This window comes from Salmo salar, chromosome ssa19, assembly GCF_905237065.1.
Source record: "Salmo salar chromosome ssa19, Ssal_v3.1, whole genome shotgun sequence".
NCBI lineage: Eukaryota > Metazoa > Chordata > Actinopteri > Salmoniformes > Salmonidae > Salmo > Salmo salar.
This window is the reverse complement of record NC_059460.1, coordinates 27503819-27524168: the sequence shown is the minus strand read 5'-3', so window position 1 is coordinate 27524168 and position 20350 is coordinate 27503819. Positions and strand designations below refer to the sequence as shown.

At 43.5% G+C, this 20350-nt stretch overlaps 1 protein-coding gene across 24 annotated transcripts in view; it reads right to left on the bottom strand.

Moving 5' to 3' along the window:
* Window positions 1-20350, bottom strand: part of kiaa1217 (KIAA1217 ortholog) — a 202510-nt gene that overhangs the window by 12878 nt on the left and 169282 nt on the right. For 23 of the 24 annotated variants that reach the window (XM_014157659.2, XM_014157648.2, XM_014157649.2 and 20 more), the window contains 7 exons: window positions 12439-13241; window positions 10046-10150; window positions 9269-9327; window positions 5021-5181; window positions 4421-4596; window positions 1268-1404; window positions 806-953 (listed from right to left, as the gene is read on the bottom strand). In XM_014157659.2, coding sequence (XP_014013134.2) covers window positions 806-953; window positions 1268-1404; window positions 4421-4596; window positions 5021-5181; window positions 9269-9327; window positions 10046-10150; window positions 12439-13241 — 1589 coding nt within the window. The remainder of the gene's footprint in view (window positions 1-805; window positions 954-1267; window positions 1405-4420; window positions 4597-5020; window positions 5182-9268; window positions 9328-10045; window positions 10151-12438; window positions 13242-20350) is intronic. The other variant, XM_014157653.2, reaches the window with a different exon arrangement.

The window sequence follows — 20350 nt, the reverse complement described above, 5'->3', positions numbered from 1 at the left end:
CCTAACGTCATAACACAGAACAGTGCATACAGAACTTCAGAGTTTGATAGAACTACTTTACCACCCTGGCTTGTCTAGCCTGAATATACTATAAACCTCAGTGTATTTGGCCCAAATCCAACACCAAAGTGGGTGTAATCATCTCTGACCTGCGGGGAGAGAAGCGCACTAAGGGGACGAGGTAATGTAGATGAGTTTGGCCGCGTGGTGCAGTGTGGTGCTCCCTGGGTAAAACTGATGACGTTTATATTTATATTGAAATGGGATGCTGCAGGGAGTCGCGTTGCGCCCAAATTAATTACACTAATCAGTTCAGAGCTTAATCAAGATGGACGCCACCTCCGTCCATTCCGCATGACCCATCGGATGGGATCGGAGCCAACCCCAGGCCAGCGTAATCAACGGCTAGCGTCTCATACACTATTATCATATGCCCCACTGTCTGACTTCTCTGGAAGCTTCTGTTTTCAATCAACTCTCTCTTAACCGCTCCCCATCACTCCACGGCGTCGGGCCACCAAGTTTTTATTTATTTTCACTTTAATTACTTCGATCTGACCTTTATTTTATTGTTCTGTTTTCATCCAATGTCTGGCTACATTCCGATTCTCTACCCTTCTTTTTTGAAGTGTACACTCCTCCTCGTGGATTTAAAAAGAATGGACTGGTGTGAGGAAAGCTTGCACCAGTACAATGCTTTTAAATGCACGAGCAAGGTATGAACGAGTGCACACTTCAGGTGAAGGGTGGAGGATCGGAAGGCCCCCCCTGCCTCCCTCCCTCTGTCCCGCCCTGGTTCCTGTACCTCCTCAGGCTGCTGAGAGTCTCCGTGAGGCTCTTGACTCTCTTCAGCATGCTGTCCAGTTTGTGGGGCTCCTCCTTGAGGAACTTAACTGCCTCCACCTCCACCCTCAGGACCGAACGCATCCTGGTCTGCAGCGGCGGGAACTCCCCTGAGAAAACATGTAAAAAAATATATATACTAGAAAAATATAGAGATTTTTTTAAATTCTCCACCACCCTTCATTGGAGGACAACTTTATTAATGTGCTGCTTTGGCAGAACGCGACTGCTATTCAACAAAGGAAAATGCACCTTTTCTAGTTGTAGTATTGTGTTATTCAGTTAGAAATGATATTATCTTACTTATTACTTTACCTGTAACTGAAAACCATAGCACTTGGAAACCTATGGAATCCATGACAATGCACATCATCTAAGATATTGTGTCTTTTTAAAGTAGACTACACTGTACGGGCAGTCTTACCTCTGAGTCCTGCCAGAGATTCTCCCACTCTCCTGAGGCTAACAGCCCCCTCTTCCACATGCTTCAGTGTCACAGCTCTGTGAACCCCCGCCGAGCTGGTCTCCCTCTTCAGAGTGTCCACATAATGCTCCAGTTCCCTACACACACACACCACACACCACACACACACACACACACAGAGAACATTCTAAACACCACTCCTAATTGGTATATCACTCCTCACCTCTCCACTATACTAGCTGATGTGTGGTGAGGTCTGTGGCACAACTGGTTGCCGTGCATCACCCAAGTGGTTGCCGCCCATTGGTGGTGGATGAGGTGAGTTTCCCTCTTACTATGTAAGCGCTTTGAGCATCTGGAAAAGCCCAATCAATCGTTACCCTAATTTCATCTCCACAGCTACCAAATGAGATAAGATGGCACCAACAAATCCCTGATATACTGGTGATGCTAACATATCACTATAATAGACTTGAGATTGCATGCTTGATGGGTCACCTGAAACACTGACTACACACCAACACTAGAGGGCAGACAATACTCATTTAACCTTATTGGCACACAGCGAGCTCTAGTTTGAGCTGAATGACAACTGAAAAGTGAGAGGGCAAACGGATCAAATCCAACAATGTTCATATTCTAAAAACCATCTGGGCCGTAGGGACGTCGGCCCTTTAACCTTAATGACCAAAGCGGACTTTCTCAGTCAGACCACACTGCACGTCCTCTATGTGAGTCCGCTCCGACTGGATTGGGTTACTTCCCAAAACCTCAACTGTGTACACATGGAATCTGGGCTTATTTGTGCAACAACTTTACTACCCTATTGTTTTGAGAACACTGTACTCTGTATTCTGAGCAGTCAACTCCAAGAGGAAATGTGTTGGGTAGATGATAGCATTGTGTGGTGCTCTGAACTGCATGAGAACAAAACATTTAGATTCTTTGTGACCGGATTCCCTTGAGAAGAGTACGTTTTTTTTGTACAGCTGCTGTCAAAAGAGAGAGTTCCACTTATGTGAAGAGCCTCTTCATGATGACTATGGAAAAATTCAACTGAAGAGCCGGCGGGGGGGGGGGGGGAAGCTACTCTTTCTTCTTAAAAGAACTATACAGGACTTTAGAAAGTAATGTCTATAATGTGAGTCGATGAAATGTTGCAGCATTAAAATACACTTCTAAAGATGGCTTGACAAACATGCAAGATATCCCAGGGATCATCTATTTGAGGAAGCTTAATGGGCACTCAACTCTCTCTCATCTTTCTCTATTGCTCAAGGGTAGTAGAATCACCGGCTGAGTGCTGACAGCTGGTTCAGATCTAGACTCCTTGGCAGGCTAATGATGACTGGTGAACGGAACTGACTGGAAATAAATAGGAATGACTAGGGACAGACTGGGACCAGAAATCCCCCCCCACAATGGGCCCCCCAAACAGGACATTTCCCCCCTTGAGGCCTCCATTATTAGGCAAATAATGATCATTCTGTAAAAAATCCCCACTTGAGACCGGCCCAGCGGGCTAAAGATGGACCAGCACATCTGGCTTTTGCATGAGCCGCCTATGGCCAGTCGGTTTCGAGCCAAGGAATGGGAATGCAGGAAAAGCACGCGTTCAGAACTACGGAAAACCCTATAGGTCTACTGACATTTGTGAAAAGTAACGCAAAACACAACACCTCCACTGTCCTTCCTTTGAAATCCTCCATGTTAGCAGCGTCCTCATGTTACAGCCCCTTAGATTTAAAGGGCCTTGTCACAGCAGTGCTAACAATGATAAACAGTCCTATTTGAACCTTGGTCGTTTGTCGCCTCATTTCTTCCCAAAGTATTTTTTTTAGGAGTCCCAGACTCACTCTCCCAGGTCATGTTAAATTGGGTTTTCTCTCCGGAGAAGAAGGCTGCGTCTTTTCTCACCACAGTCCCCCCTCAGCCAAACAGAGCTCATTAGCTAGCCTTATTTAAAACACTACTGCAGGCCTTTGCTGAGTAAGACCTGGCAAAGCACCAAGGAAAACACTGAGCTGAATCCAGCGCTCAACGCCCTACGCATGTCTGATTCCCCAGAAGACCAATGTTCAGGCAACGCTCCTATCGTGATGTAGATCAGGGAATATGTTTACCACTGTCTACCCAGGCAGCACTCTGACCTTGCCTGTTAAACAACGGAATTAAAAGGATTAAATGAATGTTCCCAATTGGCAAGCTGCGATGAGTGAATTAAATTAAGAGAATGCTGTGAATAATTGCCTGCCCAGGCTGCCTGGTCTTATTGTTCAGTGACTGCTGGGCTCCAATGAGAGACAGACATGGCCTGCCTGTTCAAACCTGTGGGCAATTTGGAGGGTGTGTACTTGCAGTTGCCAATAACACCTGGGTTGTATTCACTACACTGTAAAACCCGTAACTTGTTTTTATGGTATCTTACCGGCAGCCAGTTACCTGTAAGTTGCTGTAAAAAAAGTACAGTATGTTACCGTAAATTTCAAATAAACTTTGCTTTAACAATACATTACTGTAAAGAAGAGTCCAAATCCTAAGTGAGGTTGACTCCTAAGTAATCAGCATCATACTGTCCCTTACATCAATAACACCTTATTCCGGCTCTAAAAATAAAGTAACTTTTTGTATATTTACCATATTTTCACTGCAACCAGTAGCCGGGACATTTTTTACAGTGTAATGAAGAACCCTCTGACTGGAACAGTGTAATGAAGAACCAGACAAATGGGTATACAAAGGGTTATTCAAATAACCGATATAAAAAGGTTCTCCACAGCCAAAGAAAGGGTTCTCCTACAGCAGTGTGTCTCAACTCTGGTCCTGGTGACCCAAAGGGGTGCACATTTTTGTTTTTGCCTTAGCAGTACACACCTGATTCAAATCATCAAAGCTTGATGATGAGTTGATACTTTGAATCAGCTGTGTAGTGCTATGGCAAAAACACAAATTCAAACCCCTTTGGGTTCTACAGGGACAACATTAAACTTTTTTATACTAACAAGCACTTTTTTGTTTTAGAGCATATTATCTGCACTACTTAATATAACCTAGTAAACAATTCTAAAGCTGTCGTGTGGTAGTCAGGAAATGGGGTTCTAGAGGCTGGGAATGGTTGATGTGTTTGTTGTTGACCCGCCTCTTCCCCCTTACCCTAGCTGGTTGAATACCCTCTCCTCCAAGCCCAGGTACTTGTGTCTGTCCTCCTCCACCAGGGCTCTCTGTCTCTGGACTGGGTCTTCCAGACGTTTCATTGCCTCCACCAGCTTTACACTGATCTCCTGCTCAGCCCGCTTCAGCTGCACACATAGAGCCTCCTGGTTCTGGAGCTAGGTAACACACACACACACACACACACACACACACACACACACACACACACACACACACACACACACACACACACACACACACACACACACGACACATCTCAAGGAGCGAACACCATTCTTTGATTGAATCTGGTGGCATAATTCCCTTCCATTGATTAATGAGAAAGAAAGAGTTCTGTTTCTTAACCAATCCAAATAGAGGGGTGGATTGACAGCTGATTGACAGCTGATATCAAATTCACAGCCAATAAAAGTAGATAGGGGCTCCAGAGTGAAGTTTACCCTAGGTACAGATCTAGGATTAGCTTCCCCTATTCCAATCCTAACCTTAACCTTTAGTGGGAAAAATGCAAAATGTACCCAAGATCAGCGTCAAGTAGAAACTTAATCCCACTCCTAGATAGAGCATCACGGCTGTTACCTGCAGCTGTCTCATCTGATGGAGCTGCAGCCGAAGGTCCGAGACATTCTTCTTGAACTGGAACAGGTTGGCCTGAAAGGGGGCAGAGCCTGGTAGTGCAGGGGTGGAGCCACTCTCAGAGGGGAGTGCGGCACTTTTGGGTGCTAGGATAAGGGAACCTCCTGAATGACATCAAATCAAATAGCCACATTTAAAACCCCTACGAGCAAGTCAGTTGAATAACGGTGATAACAAAACTGCAAAGAAAATAGAGTTGGATAGACGGCTCACTTTCCATAAAGATGAGCCCTCTGTCCAGATTTATGAAAACTGATTTAGAACAATGGAATCAAAACAATGTGAAAATGCATCCAAACCCATATCATTGAATTATTCATAATGTAGGCTATGCTGTATGCATCCACAAGTACAGTGAGGGGGAAAAAGTATTTGATCCCCTGCTGATTTTTTACATTTGCCCACTGACAAAGAAATGATCAGTCTATAATTTTAATGGTAGGTTTATTTGAACAGTGAGAGACAGAATAACAACAAAAATATCGAGAAAAACGCATGTCAAAAATGTTATAAATTGATTTGCATTTTAATGGACGGAAATAAGTATTTGACCCCTCTGCAAAACATGACTTAGTACTTGGTGGCAAAACCGTTGTTGGCAATCACAGAGGTCAGACATTTCTTGTAGTTGGCCACCAGGTTTGCACACATCTCAGGAGGGATTTTGTCCTACTCCTCTTTGCAGATCTTCTCCAAGTCATTAAGGTTTCGAGACTGACTTTTGGCAACTCGAACCTTCAGCTCCCTCCACAGATTTTCTATGGGATTAAGGTCTGGAGACTGGCTAGGCCACTCCAGGACATTAATGTGCTTCTTCTTGAGCCACTCCTTTGTTTCCTTGGCCGTGTGTTTTGGGTCATTGTCATGCTGGAATACCCATCCACAAACCATTTTCAATGCCCTGGCTGAGGGAAGGAGGTTCTCACCCAAGATTTGACGGTACATGGCCCCGTCCATCGTCCCTTTCATGCGGTGAAGTTGTCCTGTCCCCTTAGCAGAAAAACACCACCAAAGCATAATGTTTCCACCTCCATGTTTGATGGTGGGGATGGTGTTCTTGGGGTCATAGGCAGCATTCCTCCTCCTCCAAACACGGCGAGTTGAGTTGATGCCAAAGAGCTCCATTTTGGTCTCATCTGACCACAACACTTTCACCCAGTTCATTGGCAAACTTCAGACGGGCATGTATATGTGCTTTCTTGAGCAGGGGGACCTTGTGGGCGCTGCAGGATTTCAGTCCTTCACAGCATAGTGTGTTACCAATTGTTTTCTTGCTGACTATGGTCCCAGCTGCCTTGAGATCATTGACAAGATCCTCCCGTGTAGTTCTGGGCTGATTCCTCACCGTTCCCATGATCATTGCAACTCCATGAAGTGAGATCTTGCATGGAGCCCCAGGCCGAGGGAGATTGACAGTTCTTTTGTGTTTCTTCCATTTGCGAATAATCACACCAACTGTTGTCACCTTCTCACCAAGCTGCTTGGCGATGGTCTTGTAGCCCATTCCAGCCTTGTGTAGGTCTACAATCTTGTCCCTGACATCCTTGGAGAGCTCTTTGGTCTTGGCCATGGTGGAGAGTTTGGAATCTGATTGATTGATTGCTTCTGTGGGCAGGTGTCTTTTATACAGGTAACAAGCTGAGATTAGGAGCACTCCCTTTAAGAGTGTGCTCCTAATCTCAGCTCGTTACCTGTATAAAAGACACCTGGGAGCCAGAAATCTTTCTGATTGAGAGGGGGTCAAATACTTATTTCCCTCATTAAAATGCAAATCAATTCATAACATTTTTGACATGCGTTTTTCTCGATATTTTTGTTGTTATTCTGTCTCTCACTGTTCAAATAAACCTACCATTCAAATTATAGAATTATCATTTCTTTGTCAGTGGGCAAACGTACAAAATCAGCAGGGGATCAAATACTTTTTTCCCTCACTGTACATAAATCTCTTTCACAATGTGACGGAAACTTGAGCAACACTGCAGACTTTGGAGGAAATAGGCAATACATTACTCCCTCATTAACTGAAAAGGAAATACCACACAGTCAAAAGTGCACAGGCACGTTAAAATGTAATTCCTCTCCTCCTCTGCGATTGAATGGAGGGAGTAACGGAGTAATGTTTTCTCTCCTCCTTTTCACCTTCTGCCTTATGTTTGTCTACGTCCCAAATACCATCCTACTCTCTATGTAGTGCAATACTTTTGACCAGGGCCCATAGGGAAGCAGGTAATACATAGGCGCCCAGGTCAAAGGTAGTGCACTATATAGGGAATAGGGTGTCATTTGAAACGTAACCTCTGTGAGTCATTGGCCTGGCTAGCCCTCGCCTCACACATCTCCGAACACATTCCCCATGCTCACATTGGGTACTGATTTAATATTTCTAATGTTTAGTAATAAGGGCATGTGCTTCCTGTGGCGTCTGCCAACAGAAGCACACGGCCGACCACCAAACTCACCATGTCTACATCCCAAATGGCACCCTATTCCCTATGTAGTCCATTACTTTTGACCTTTTGACTTTAGGGCTCTGGTCAAAAACAGTCCATTGTATTAGGAATAGAGAGGCATTTGGTACGCAGACCATTTCAATCACTGTCAGTAATGGGAGACAGGAGACGGGTTTGCCCGCCGTTGAAAACAACCACCAGTCATGTCCTCTGGCCTCAAGAGGCTGTCAGACTGACAAGATAATTACTCTTTACATGCTATGCCCTCTGCAGCCTGCATTGACGGTAACTCAAGTTGAATAAAATGACGCTGTTCCTCACATTCAGAGTGTAGTAGTACAACCTTTTAATACTGACAGAGGTCAAAGTGTGTCTCTCGGGCGCTTGTTTTGGGAGTGGCACTTTAAGTTCCAATGCTGTGTTGTAAGCCACTAAAGTCCCTTAGCGGAAGTGAAAAGGTCCCTGTCCAGTGTCAGAACAATGAAAAGAGTGGAATGTTGCGAGTGAATGAAAGAGAGAGAGAGAGAAATAGAGAAAGCGCACTCTAAGCTCCCTCCAAACAGAGTAGATCTACATCCCAAATGGCACCCTATTCCCTATATAGTGCAGTACTTCTGACATGGCCCATCAAAAGTAGTGCACTATAAAGGGAATAGGGTGCCATTTACACACATAGTACAGCCCTGCTGTGGGGCTAAAGAACACACTGCTATTGTCACTGTGTAATCCCCCTCCAACATTCACCACAGTCCTCTCATAGTGGATGACACTATCACAGACCTGAAGTGCAGGTTCGGAAGAAAACAGTTCCTGTGTTTTACTGTCTGCGTACCAAGTGGCCCATAGGGCTCTGGTTAAAAGCAGTGCACTTTTTAGGGAATAGGGTGCCATTTAGGATACATGCACTGTTTGGCGACTGAGAGGGTGTTTTTGTGATGAGATTATGAAGTAACAACAAGAGACTCTGAGGAATCAAGAGAAATATGTAAATTCTTCATGTATTTGATACGGGGGAACGATAAACGAAGGGAAATCCTGTGAGACATGAACAGTCTTTTTGGTGTTGTAGAGATTGAAATTCACTCACACACACACACAACGTGACACAGCAGATTATATCAGCGTGGTGTAAGAAGAAGAAGAAGAAGTGTATCGCTAAGATGTAAGGAACTGCTTCAGCAGCAGACAGATAAATACTGCTCTGTTTTCGTTCCGCCGCCCTCGAGATTGCATTTCTTTTATCGAACCCACATCTGCACAGACTGTTAGCCAGACGAGATTGAATCATCTTGGCGGGGATCGAGAAATAATACATTGCTCTTGTTTTTCAGCAGCACATATTAGGTTTGCTGTTTTTGTATGAGAAGAGAGGATTTGAAGGGAATATGAGTTGGCGAAGAGTAAAGAAGCTGGTCTGTGACTGACTCACTGACAGTTTTAGTGGAGCGGTAGGGGAGAGCATATGGCAGACTGTTGAGTGACATTAACATGAGAGACTTGTCTGTCAATGCATCATGGGGAAAATGTGGATATGCAACAGAAAACTGTATTGTGAAATAGATAATGGTTGCATCCCAAATGCCAACCTATTCCCTATATAGTGCACCATTTTTTACCAGGCCCCATAGGAAAGCCCATAGGGCTCAAGTGAAAAAGTAGGGCACTATATAGGGAATAGGGCACTATATAGGGACAGTTCATGATGTGCTACATGCAGAAGCGTAATAGTGGTCCTGACCTGCACTGTGTGCACTCTGAACCGGAGACGCTTGTCTTGATGTCTTCATGGGTCGTTCGCTACACACACACACACACACACACACACACACACACACACACACACACACACACACACACACACACACACACACACACACACACACACACACACACACACACACACACACACACACACACACACACACACACACACACACACACACACACAGAGAGATAAGGAGAGAAAGAGACCTATGAATTATGTTGAATCACGATATAAGAGATTAAATAAAAACCTGGGGCACTGTCCTTGAGTTAGGGTTGATACATATTAGTAAAAGCCGTATAGACGTATAGACAGCCATACAGTATGGTTGGGCAGACTGACATAGAGGAACATGTTAACATGATGGCTGTTAGGAGCAGTCTGTTCCCATAGTAAGTCATCCCATGTTCATTCCAGTCATCGTGCATTCATTGAGATGGTTAATTGTAAACTCAAGCAAACACAGTTAGCACAAGATCTCCACAGAGTAGGCTGAAATGCAAAGGTCAACTGCAGCCAAATCAACCTATAGAGGCAGCCATTTTGGAGAATAAATGGAGATAATAACAGACCCCTTGTGCACCCTATTTCCCCCTGACAATGTTCTGTTAACCTAGGCTGGCTCAGATGGCTAAAATTGAGAGCTAGTTTATCTGCTATTATCTTTTTCCACTTTGGCTGGGGCAGCCTGGGCTTATCTCAGAGAACTCAATATCCCAAGCCGCCTCACTTCTTCATCTTCTTGCTTACCTGAGAGCCTCGTTGGTGCCACTAGTGTTTGGGGACTTTAAAAGTGCATGCTGAACAAGACCAGTCAAGCTGGCAATCTGTTGCTCCATAGCCTTCATTCGCTCTCTGCAGGAAACATCAGAAAATCAAGCTTTTAAAAATGGGGCATACTAGGAGGTGGCATTTTTTACATTTAAGTTAAAAAGTATTTTTTAAGTTAGGAGTTACTTCCTAAATACTACCTGCATTGTTTCCATGCCAGATGTGGTTGCTTAGAAATCAAATTAGCAATATAAAATTAAAAACACAAGGAGTAAGTCATGTACTGGATATTGAGAATAAAAGTTAAATTTTATGAATACTTTTATAAATACTTAATTGATTTGTCAAATAGGGGCTTCTGCTATATAAACAACAGTTAAATGCTTTTAAAGCAATATCTGGCCAAAAGTGTTTCAAGCTGTCAAAATACTGTGCTAAGGTAGTGAAGGCTCCATTCAGGCAAAAATAAACTTTATATCACAGCTTATACGGTGTAATAAATACAACCGCTTTAGAATGCCTGTTTTGCCCTCCCGGAGTCTGCCTGGAATAGTCTAGAAAAACAAGAGTGGGCCAGTCTGAATTTATGAATACAAGACATGGCTGTCTAGTAGATTTAGCCCAGCGGTTGAGATGAGTTGGACCTTAGTGGGCACATTGTGGATAAAACAATAGACTGTGTCACTGGTGGCGGGCGCCTGGACGAGAACGAGAAGACAAACTCATCAATTCTCATATTACTCTGGCAGGACCGGCAATGTGAAGAAAACCAAGCACAGGGTTGAATAGGGATCCTTATGCTTGGTGATTGCTTGTTGACCAGTGAGGCTCAGACATAGAGGAGCACTGTCTTTTCACATGTCATCACATATCTAATGGCACGGGAGGGGAGGGGAGGGGAGAGCGCTGGATGGGGCTAGATGAGGACAAGAGAAATGACTGTGATCCTGATAGTGCTGTATATTGCGTCCAGGCAAAGTACTGTAGAGAAACAGACACTTAGCTATGTCTCCCCCGGGGCACTGAAATGCAAAGCCAAAGAGAAAAGTTTCTTGTGCCTATATAGCCATTATAGAGCACTGTGCTTATACGGAATAGTCTTTGTGCATGTAAGTACAACTCATGCTTGAAGGCCACTCTGTAGTTATAGAGTATAAAGTAAGGGAAAAAACGACCCTGTTTGTTATACATGAAGTACCTTTCCACAGAAATTCCTTTACTCCTTTTTCCCAGACCCATTTAAGATGGGAACGTCCCAAATGTATGTTACATTTGAGTCATTTAGCAGACAGTCTTATCCAGAGTGACTTACGGGAGCAATTGGGGTTAAGTGCCTTGATCAAGGGAACATTGACTGATTCTTCACCTAGTCGGCTTGGGTATTCAAACCAGTGACCTTTTGGATACTGGCCCAACGCTCCTAACCACCAGGCTACCTGCCTATGCGGGCCCTGGTCAAAAGTAGTGCACTTTAAAGGGAATAGGGGGCCATTTGGGACACAGCCATGGTGTTTGTGCCATGCAGGTGGTCCTAGTGATCTGTTCCCCCTGATTCGGCTTTCAGGAAGCCCAGGTCTTATTCAACCTGGACAATATTTGCTTTGGTTTTCCTGAGCAGTACACACATAGCCCCCTCACCCCCATAGCCATCCGGTCTAATGCATTCCAATGAAACCACAAATGATTGTATGGCTGGAGTATGTCCCTCACGCCCTCTCCTGTGTTTGTGTGTTCTGTCCTTCAGTGAAACAGAACAAGCCAAGTTGAAATAGCCGCAGAGATAACTGCTGGAGTGCAGGGCTAACAGACGATGAACACAGGCATGCAGACAGAGAGTTATTGATATACAGTCTGGATACGGGGCTTGAAGCGCTATTCCATTACTGCATTGGCCTGGTTTACAGAGTCAACTATGTAGCACTGAGTAAACCAGCCCTCTTTAACTCTTCACTCCAAGGTTTTAGGACTAGGACTAGGAATAAGCTATTCATATCAACAGAGCTGGTCACACACACGGCCCTAATTGATCTAGATGAAAGACAATAACTATATTCATAACCATAATACAGTGTTATAGCCCACTGTGCTAAATGTGATGACCTTGACAGGACGTGCTAAATGTGATGACCTTGACAGGGCAGACCAGACACGCAGTGTGTGTGTGTATCTGTGAGACAGGGCAGACAACTGAGATGTCTCTGCCCTGCAGTGGTGATGATGAGACATAGTCTGAGCTAAGATTAAAACAGAGCAGCCCACGGTTACTGTTAGGGTGGTAGAAGGATGCAGTGTTAGTTCATATATGTCCCCATGCAGTATCATACCCTTTCACTGAGCCCCCGCCCCACCTCAGGTCCCCCGGGTTGGCTTACCGTGTCTGGGGGTCGTTGGCTGGCGGGATAGGGCCGTGACCACCCTGGAGGTCTGGGACAACTGGAGACGCCATGCTGCTTCTGCTTTTCACCACTTCCTCCTTCCTGAAGGACTGGCGAACGGGCGAGGAGCGCTCTTGGGGAATGCCGCTGGGAGGGGGTGGCGCCCCGTGGATGTCAATCATCCTCACCTCTGCCATCCTGTGGGGTGAGGGGGGTGGGGTCTTGGAGCCCAGCGTAGGCAGCTGGCTGTCTCCGTACTTCCTGGACTTCTGGCGGTAGAGTGACGGTTGTTCCATGGCCTCGGTGGGGCTGGGCCCGCTGTAGGAGCCTGTGGAGCGGATAGAGACACGGTGGTATCCAGCCAGGCTGCCATGGTCCACAATGTCCCCAGCAGGAGGGTGCCCTCCATGGGCAAGGCCGTGGCCCATCCTCCCCTCGTTGAGGAGCAAGTATGGGTCGGCATACAGCCCCTCTCCACCCCTCAATAGGCTGGGACTCATAGCACTCAGGTCCTCGTCGGGCTTGACGTCCCGCCTCTCCAGGATGGCGCTGGGGCAGGGGGACTCGGATCGTGCGGGAGGGGTGGCGTTGGAGATGCGCTCCCGTGGCATGGTGGCAGTGCCGGGCATGGACCCCGGGCGCGGGCCGAAGGGGATCCGGGAGGGCGAGGGGGGCAGGGAGTGGGCCGTGGGTGGGGACAGGGAGCCCTGCATGGGGTGGTGTGGAGGGGGGCCCATGGAGAGCTGTCGCATTGGGGGGTGCTGGCCATCTCTGCTGCCATACATCACCTCTCTGTGCATCTAGAGGAAGAGTGGAACCAAAAACACCAAATCACGTTATTACTACGTTACACTTACGTTAGTTGACCATGTTTACCAAACGTTGTCGAGTGTCAGAGCCCTCAGGTAGTCGGCCATGACACCTCCGTCTGAGCGTCTAGAGCTCTGGTCTGTTGTATACCCTGCATCTCTGGAGAGAGGTCACCAAACACACCATGCTTGCATCCCAAATGGCACCCTATTCCTTATGCCCTTCACTAGGGCTCCAGTAAAGGTAGTGGAATAAATAGGAATATGGTGGGTTTGGGATGCAGACCATTATGCTCTAAGCCAGCCAGGATGGTTAGTTTTGATGTCTAGAGAAAAAGAATGTCGCATCAGCACATTCTCAGAGTGAGAAAACATCTTAAATCCTGCTAAGGCCACAGGGATACTTCCCCCCCTATCAATATTTTACTAAGATTTCACAGACACCCCACATTGCCTATACCCTTTGGCTTATAAAATATGATTTGACATGATAACAAGTTTTTTTGGATAAGTGTTTTGGATAAAATTCCCCTCACAAGCAGGATATTCACATTAACTTTAAAGCTAGGTGATTACCTTGATGGTTTCTTTAAGGCTCATACTAGCTTGTGAGCTCAATTGCCACTGGTTTCTGATAACAGTGTGCCTTTTAAAACAACCAGCATGTGAAAACACAGAGAGAATGATTTCAACTATGTGCCTACAGGCAGGAAAGAAGTCTCTGGTAAATTAGCAACAGGTTCCGTCGTCTGACACAAAACAGCAAAACAAGCAGCTGGGACTGCATTGAACCACACATAAAGGACCCCAGAGTACCTGTTGACAAACTATGATATCACTTCATTCAGCTACAGCTGGGTTAAAGGAGAGGCATGACTGGAGCCGATTTAGGGAGTTAAAAGTCAAAACGTGGAGGGCAGAGAGTATGCGGAGATCTTTACACAGAGGAATGCATGGTTAACTCACTGCCAGGTTGTGAGAGTGAGTTCCTTTCTTCCCTATGCACTACTTCTACTGTGGTTCAGTGGTTTTTGTGGTCAGCCACCTGCTTTGGTGGAAGCAAAATGTATGGTCTAACCTCAATGTAATTATCTAATCTGTTGCGACCCTGCTATTTGTATACAAGCGTGAAAGTGTTCACAACTACCTGTTTAGTGTGTCAATACCAGCAATCCCAATATTATGCTCTCAGAAGTCATGTTTTGTACACATGGCCGAAATGGTGGCTATTGGAGCTGTTTTGTATCCAGTGCTTTCTTCAACTTGGCTACTACTGTGATCTCACTCGCCGTGTTTTGTTGTTCGTAATCGAATAATCCACTTTCACCCCCCTGTTATCTTTAATTCATTATGAATCCCACTATTTAAATGATTTCATATGGTGACTGTTTGATTCCCCACCTATGACCATAAAGAGTCAGACAGTTCAAATTTGCTCCTGCCAAGGTGGTAGTCATTGTATAAGAGAGAGAAAGAGATATTGCCCATAAACCGACATCATAACAATGAAAATCCTTATTATCTCATCCAAGGACTGCAGTGGAGACCAATACAAATACAACAAGTCTCACTACTTCTCCATCAGAACTCCTGATTCATGTGGGTGTGTATCTAGCCTGGTGCTGGACTCTAATAGCCTCATATGAAACTGGATTGAGCTGACTTTATGAGACCCTCCTAGACATACTGTCCTTCTAATGAGAACCTTAAGGAGGCAGTGGAAAGAGAGAGGTCTCGGAGCCAAAAGTCCACATGAGCCAAACTCAAACCAAATGTTCCCCATTTTGCCGCTAGTTCTCCTCACATCTTCAGATGTGTTTGTTTATTTATTAAAAAGGCAATGTTTTATATGTCTGCGGACAAACCTGGACCTCCTGCCTTGTAAAGTCACGCTATTGAAAATGCAATGTGGTCTTTCAAGAGGATGAAAGGAATGCATAGTTTCAGGTATAACATCTGTTTATGATTGACAAGCCATCACAAACAGCATAGAACAGCTGTGCTCAACTTCATACAACTACGTACCTGTTGCTTTTCCTTTGTTAGGACATATATGCAGTACTATGTCCACCTTGTAATAATCCTATCAAACCAAAACAGTTTTAACATTGCGCATTTCCATAAGAGATGTGTGAAAATATTTGACTTCGAAAGTTTTTGAACTCCGTCGCTCGTGCTTTCCATTTCTCTCTATTACATGTTGTGCCACCGCCTTTGAAAAGAAGATTCCCGGCCAGAATTACCTTTAACATATTTATAGAAAGTGTGTTTTCACTAATCAACCAATGAGTTTGTTGGCTGTGGCTCCAGCCCAGTCGGAGTCTTTGTTCAATGATACAGGCTTTTCACCTCTCTCACACACATCAGCTGTCACCCACTCCACTGCTGTTCACATTTAGAAAGAACCATTCACTAAACACTTAAATCGTTTCTGAAACACAAAAACATGATGGTATTTTATACAATATATATTACATTGACAATCTTTAGAATCCCCCTTTGAGATTTAGATCGTTTTTTTCCACAAGCACTGCTTTTGAGGGCCTAGTTTCATCATAATACAATGGCCTGAATGTGTAACCCCTACAGGAATCCAGCCAGAGTTTGGACTTTTTTTGTCACACACAACCTGCTTTCGGAATGACTGCCAGCGTTGAGAAAAGGAAGATATGAGACTACCTTAAACATCTAAAGTGGAACAACCATTTCAGTCACGAGTGCAATAAGTCCAAGTCACAGCAATAGTTAAGAAAAATGTCTATTATTTATATTTGAGAAACATAACATTATTTAATCAATGAATGTACATGCAAAAACATAGATATTGAAACAAACAATTAACCTGTTGGGGCTAGGGGGCAGTATTTGCACGGACGGATAAAAAAACGTACCCGATTTAAACTGGTTACTACTCTTGCCCAGAAATGAGAATATGCATATAATTAGTAGATTTGGATAGAAAACACTCTAAAGTTTCTAAAACTGTTTGAATGGTGTCTGTGAGTATAACAGAACTCATATGGCAGGCCAAAACCTGAGAAGATTCCATACAGGAAGTGCCCTGTCTGACAATTTGTTCTCCTTCTGTGGCATCTCTATCAAAAATACAGCATCTCTGCTGTAACGTGACATTTTCTAAGGCTTCCATTGGCTCTCAGAAGGCGCCAGAAAGTGGAATGACGTCTCTCCAGTCTCTGGGCGAAAAACAGCAGGAGATTTTGTGAGTGGTCAGGCTGAGAACAGTGACACTGGAGATGCGCGTTCATGTGAATTCTCCATGTTTTTCTTTCCCTCTTTGAATGAATACAATGTCGCCCGGTTGGAATATTATCGCTATTTTCAGAAAAAAAATTGCATAAAAATTTATTTTAAACAGCGTTTGACATGCTTCGAAGTACAGTAATGGAATATTTTGAATTTTTTTGTCACGAAATGCGCTCGTGCGTCACCCTTCGGATACTGACCTGAACGCACAAACAAAACTGAGCTATTTCAATATAACTATGCATTATTTCGAACCAAAACAACATTTGTTGTTGAAGTAGAAGTCCTGGGAGTGCATTCTGACGAAGAACAGCAAAGGTAATCCAATTTTTCTTATAGTAAATCTGAGTTTGGTGAGGGCCAAACTTGGTGGGTGTCAAATTAGCTAGCCGTGATGGCCGGGCTATCTACTCAGAATATTGCAAAATGTGCTTTCACCGAAAAGCTATTTTAAAATCTGACACCGCGATTGCATAAAGGAGTTCTGTATCTATAATTCTTAAAATAATTGTTATGTTTTTTGTGAACGTTAATCGTGAGTAATTTAGTAAATTCACCGGAAGTATGCTAGTTCTGAACATCACATGCTAATGTAAAAAGCTGTTTTTTGATATAAATATGAACTTGATTGAACAAAACATGCATGTATTGTATAACATAATGTTCTTGGAGTGTCATCTGATGAAGATCATCAAAGGTTAGTGCTGCATTTAGCTGTGGTTTTGGTTTTTGTGACATATATGGTTGCTTTGAAAATGGCTGTGTGATTATTTTTGGGAGGATACTCTCCTGACATAATCTAATGTTTTGCTTTCGCTGTAAAGCCTTTTTGAAATTAGACAATGTGGTTAGATTAACGAGAGTCTTGTCTTTAAAATGGTGTAAAATAGTCATATGTTTGAGAAATTGAAGTTATAGCATTTTTGAGGTATTTGTATTTCGCGCCACGCGATTCCACTGGCTGTTCCACTGGCTGTTGCAAACGTCCCACCTTGCCCAGGGAGGTTAAAAAACATTTTTTACCTGCAATAGAGCATGCTGGGAAATATGATAATGATGGGTGCGGTTTTGGTTCAACTCTGGTTATTAACACCAACACTGGGGTTCTTTTACATATATTACTGCAACCACCAACCACAGGAGGACTCAGGAGCCCGCTCTCAAGGAGTGTAGACAGCTCTGCTAATCATCAGATGGGGGAGGATAGGATGTAGGGGGCCCACGTGGGTAAATGGTGGGCCCTGCCTTGGGTAACTGATTAATAAAACATTTTAAATACACGTCATAATAAATAAATGTGACTGGTCAATTGTGTGAGTCAGGGCCCAACCACAGTAGCCCGCTCTCAATGTTCAAAAATAATTCAGCCACAGAGGATCAATAGTTTTTAAAAAAGACCTGTGGATGAAGTTTTATCATAAGCACATGCAGGTATCAGGTATCTGCAAAATAACACCAACATAAAGGGTCTTAAAATGGTGTTGGGCCACCACGAGCTGCCAGAACAGCTGCAATGCGCCTTGGCATAGATCCTACAAGTGGAACTAAACCATTCCAGGAAAATGCACACCACACTATAACATACATGTATCCCTCGTTTACTCAAGTGTTTCCTTTATTTTGGCAGTTACTGGTATGCCTACAGTCAGGAAGGCCGCAGTTTGGGCAGTATGCGTTCCAAATGTGCAGCTTGTTATGTTGTGGCCATAGACAGATAACCCATAGAAGGGTTTTGTAACCTCTTAGCCTGGCAATTTGACTGTTAAACTCATGGGTACACTAGCAATGGCTGCCAGTCCTGACTTGAATGGGAACTGCCATCTATGGATTATATTTCTATGGTTGGTTGCGGCTGCCGGTTTGCCTTTAGCAGATTTCAAAATACAAATCGCAGGGAAGACGTAGTTTGGAAAGCAAATGCCTACTGCTGAGAAGAGAAGACTAGTCTGTCTGTAGAACCGATATAAAACATTTTTCTCAACGACTGCCACTTTTTTTGCGAACAGCAGCACTGTTTTTCAAAGTACCTCATCTTGAGATATTGACATACTGTCTCGTAGTGGCAAGCATATCGGCCATCAACGTGAGTAGCCTATGGTTTCATCTTCATCATTAGGTGAGTCAGTGTGCCACTGAAAATTGTATTTAGTAGCCTACTGTAGCCTATGATATACTGCATATGTCCTCCTAATATTGTATATTGTACAATCTGTGTGTCGCTTCATTGGCCTGAGCTATTGTTTGTTTGAATTCAAGACCATATTGATCTCAGTTTGTCAGTCAGAGTAGGCACTAATTTCAGTCTTTTGTGTGGTATTACAAAAGATTCAGATGTCTTCGATCATGTAAATGATGTAGAATTGAATGAAATTCGTTTTTTAAAAAAGGCTGATTTCTGGACCTGTAAAATAAAACTAAGCCCCAGGGCCTATGACTTATTAATCCGGCCCTGTTTACAGTGTTAATTTAACTCTTGAATCAACACAAGAAATGTTACACTGAAAAATCAACACTAGTTAAAACTGGGCAATTTGCTGTGTGTTATGAAATGGGACACATCTGCAGGTTTCCATACATTTCAAGAACCTTTTAGAATTCTGAAGAACTGTAGATGCCACGTCAAGAACCCCACACTTAACTCAAAAGGTTCTTTATCGGGCGAGAGTTCTCCAAGGAACCTTAAGAGCTGAGGAAGAACCATTTAAGAAGCTTTATTTTTTCAATGTAGATAGATGACCCTACGCAGTGTTTTGCTGCTTTCTGACTCTGAACATTACAAACAACACAGAGGATCCTTTGGCCTTGAATAAAACAGTGATGCATAAATAGGCTACTTGACTGTCAGGCATGTGTGGCTTATGTGTAGTGGAAATTATGTGTTTTATTCCAGTCACCTCTGTTACAACTCCCTGATGTAAATGAAGCCTGACTGGATGCAAGCTTACTGATTAACTGTTGCACACACACACTGGGGAAACTGTCATCATATGCGCATGGCTACCGCTAACTTATTAAACCCCAGTGATATATTTTATTTTGATCTCTTTTAGTCGTCATTTGGACTAATCTTCCAAGAGTCCTTAAACATTAAAATACAATTTATAATACGTACACATTCTCACATAACACAATGTTACAAACAGACATAATACACATTGACCTGATAAATACTCAGTCTAAAAAGATATATTGATTCTTTATCTACCATAGTCCAGCACAACTTTCCTATGTATTATATTTAAATGATTTTAAAGTATTGTTTAGATTTATATATTGAAAGGTTTATGGTTTGCTCAGTTAAATTATTCAAATTCTTTATTGCTCTAAATCGAAATGTTCTTTTGCCTATTTCTCTTTTCTGTCTGGATAACACATAGATGGTGGACAATCTATTCCTAGTATTCACTGAATGTCTGTCTCTTACCAACTGAATACCATTGTGAAGAGAGTTTGGCTGTTTTAAATGGTGTATATAATAAGCATTTTTTTTTTAATGATCTTGTTGATTGATGACCTACCAAGAGCATTGCGCATGACTACAACAGAAGAACCATATCTCCACCTTAAAACAATCCTTGCTGCTTTGTTCTGTGCAATCTGCAGCCTCCTAATTTCACTTGCTGATGCATTTCCCCAGACCACAGAACAGTAATTCACCTGACTATCAATTAATGCTTTAGTTATTTGCTTAAGAATCTTTCCTGGTAAATATTTAGCTATCCTTCTGATCAATCATGCGGTTTTAATATTTATTTTTACATAGATGAGTTATTTGAGACGACCATGATAAGCAGTTGTCTAGCTGCACTCCCAATAGTTTGGTTTCTGACACTTCC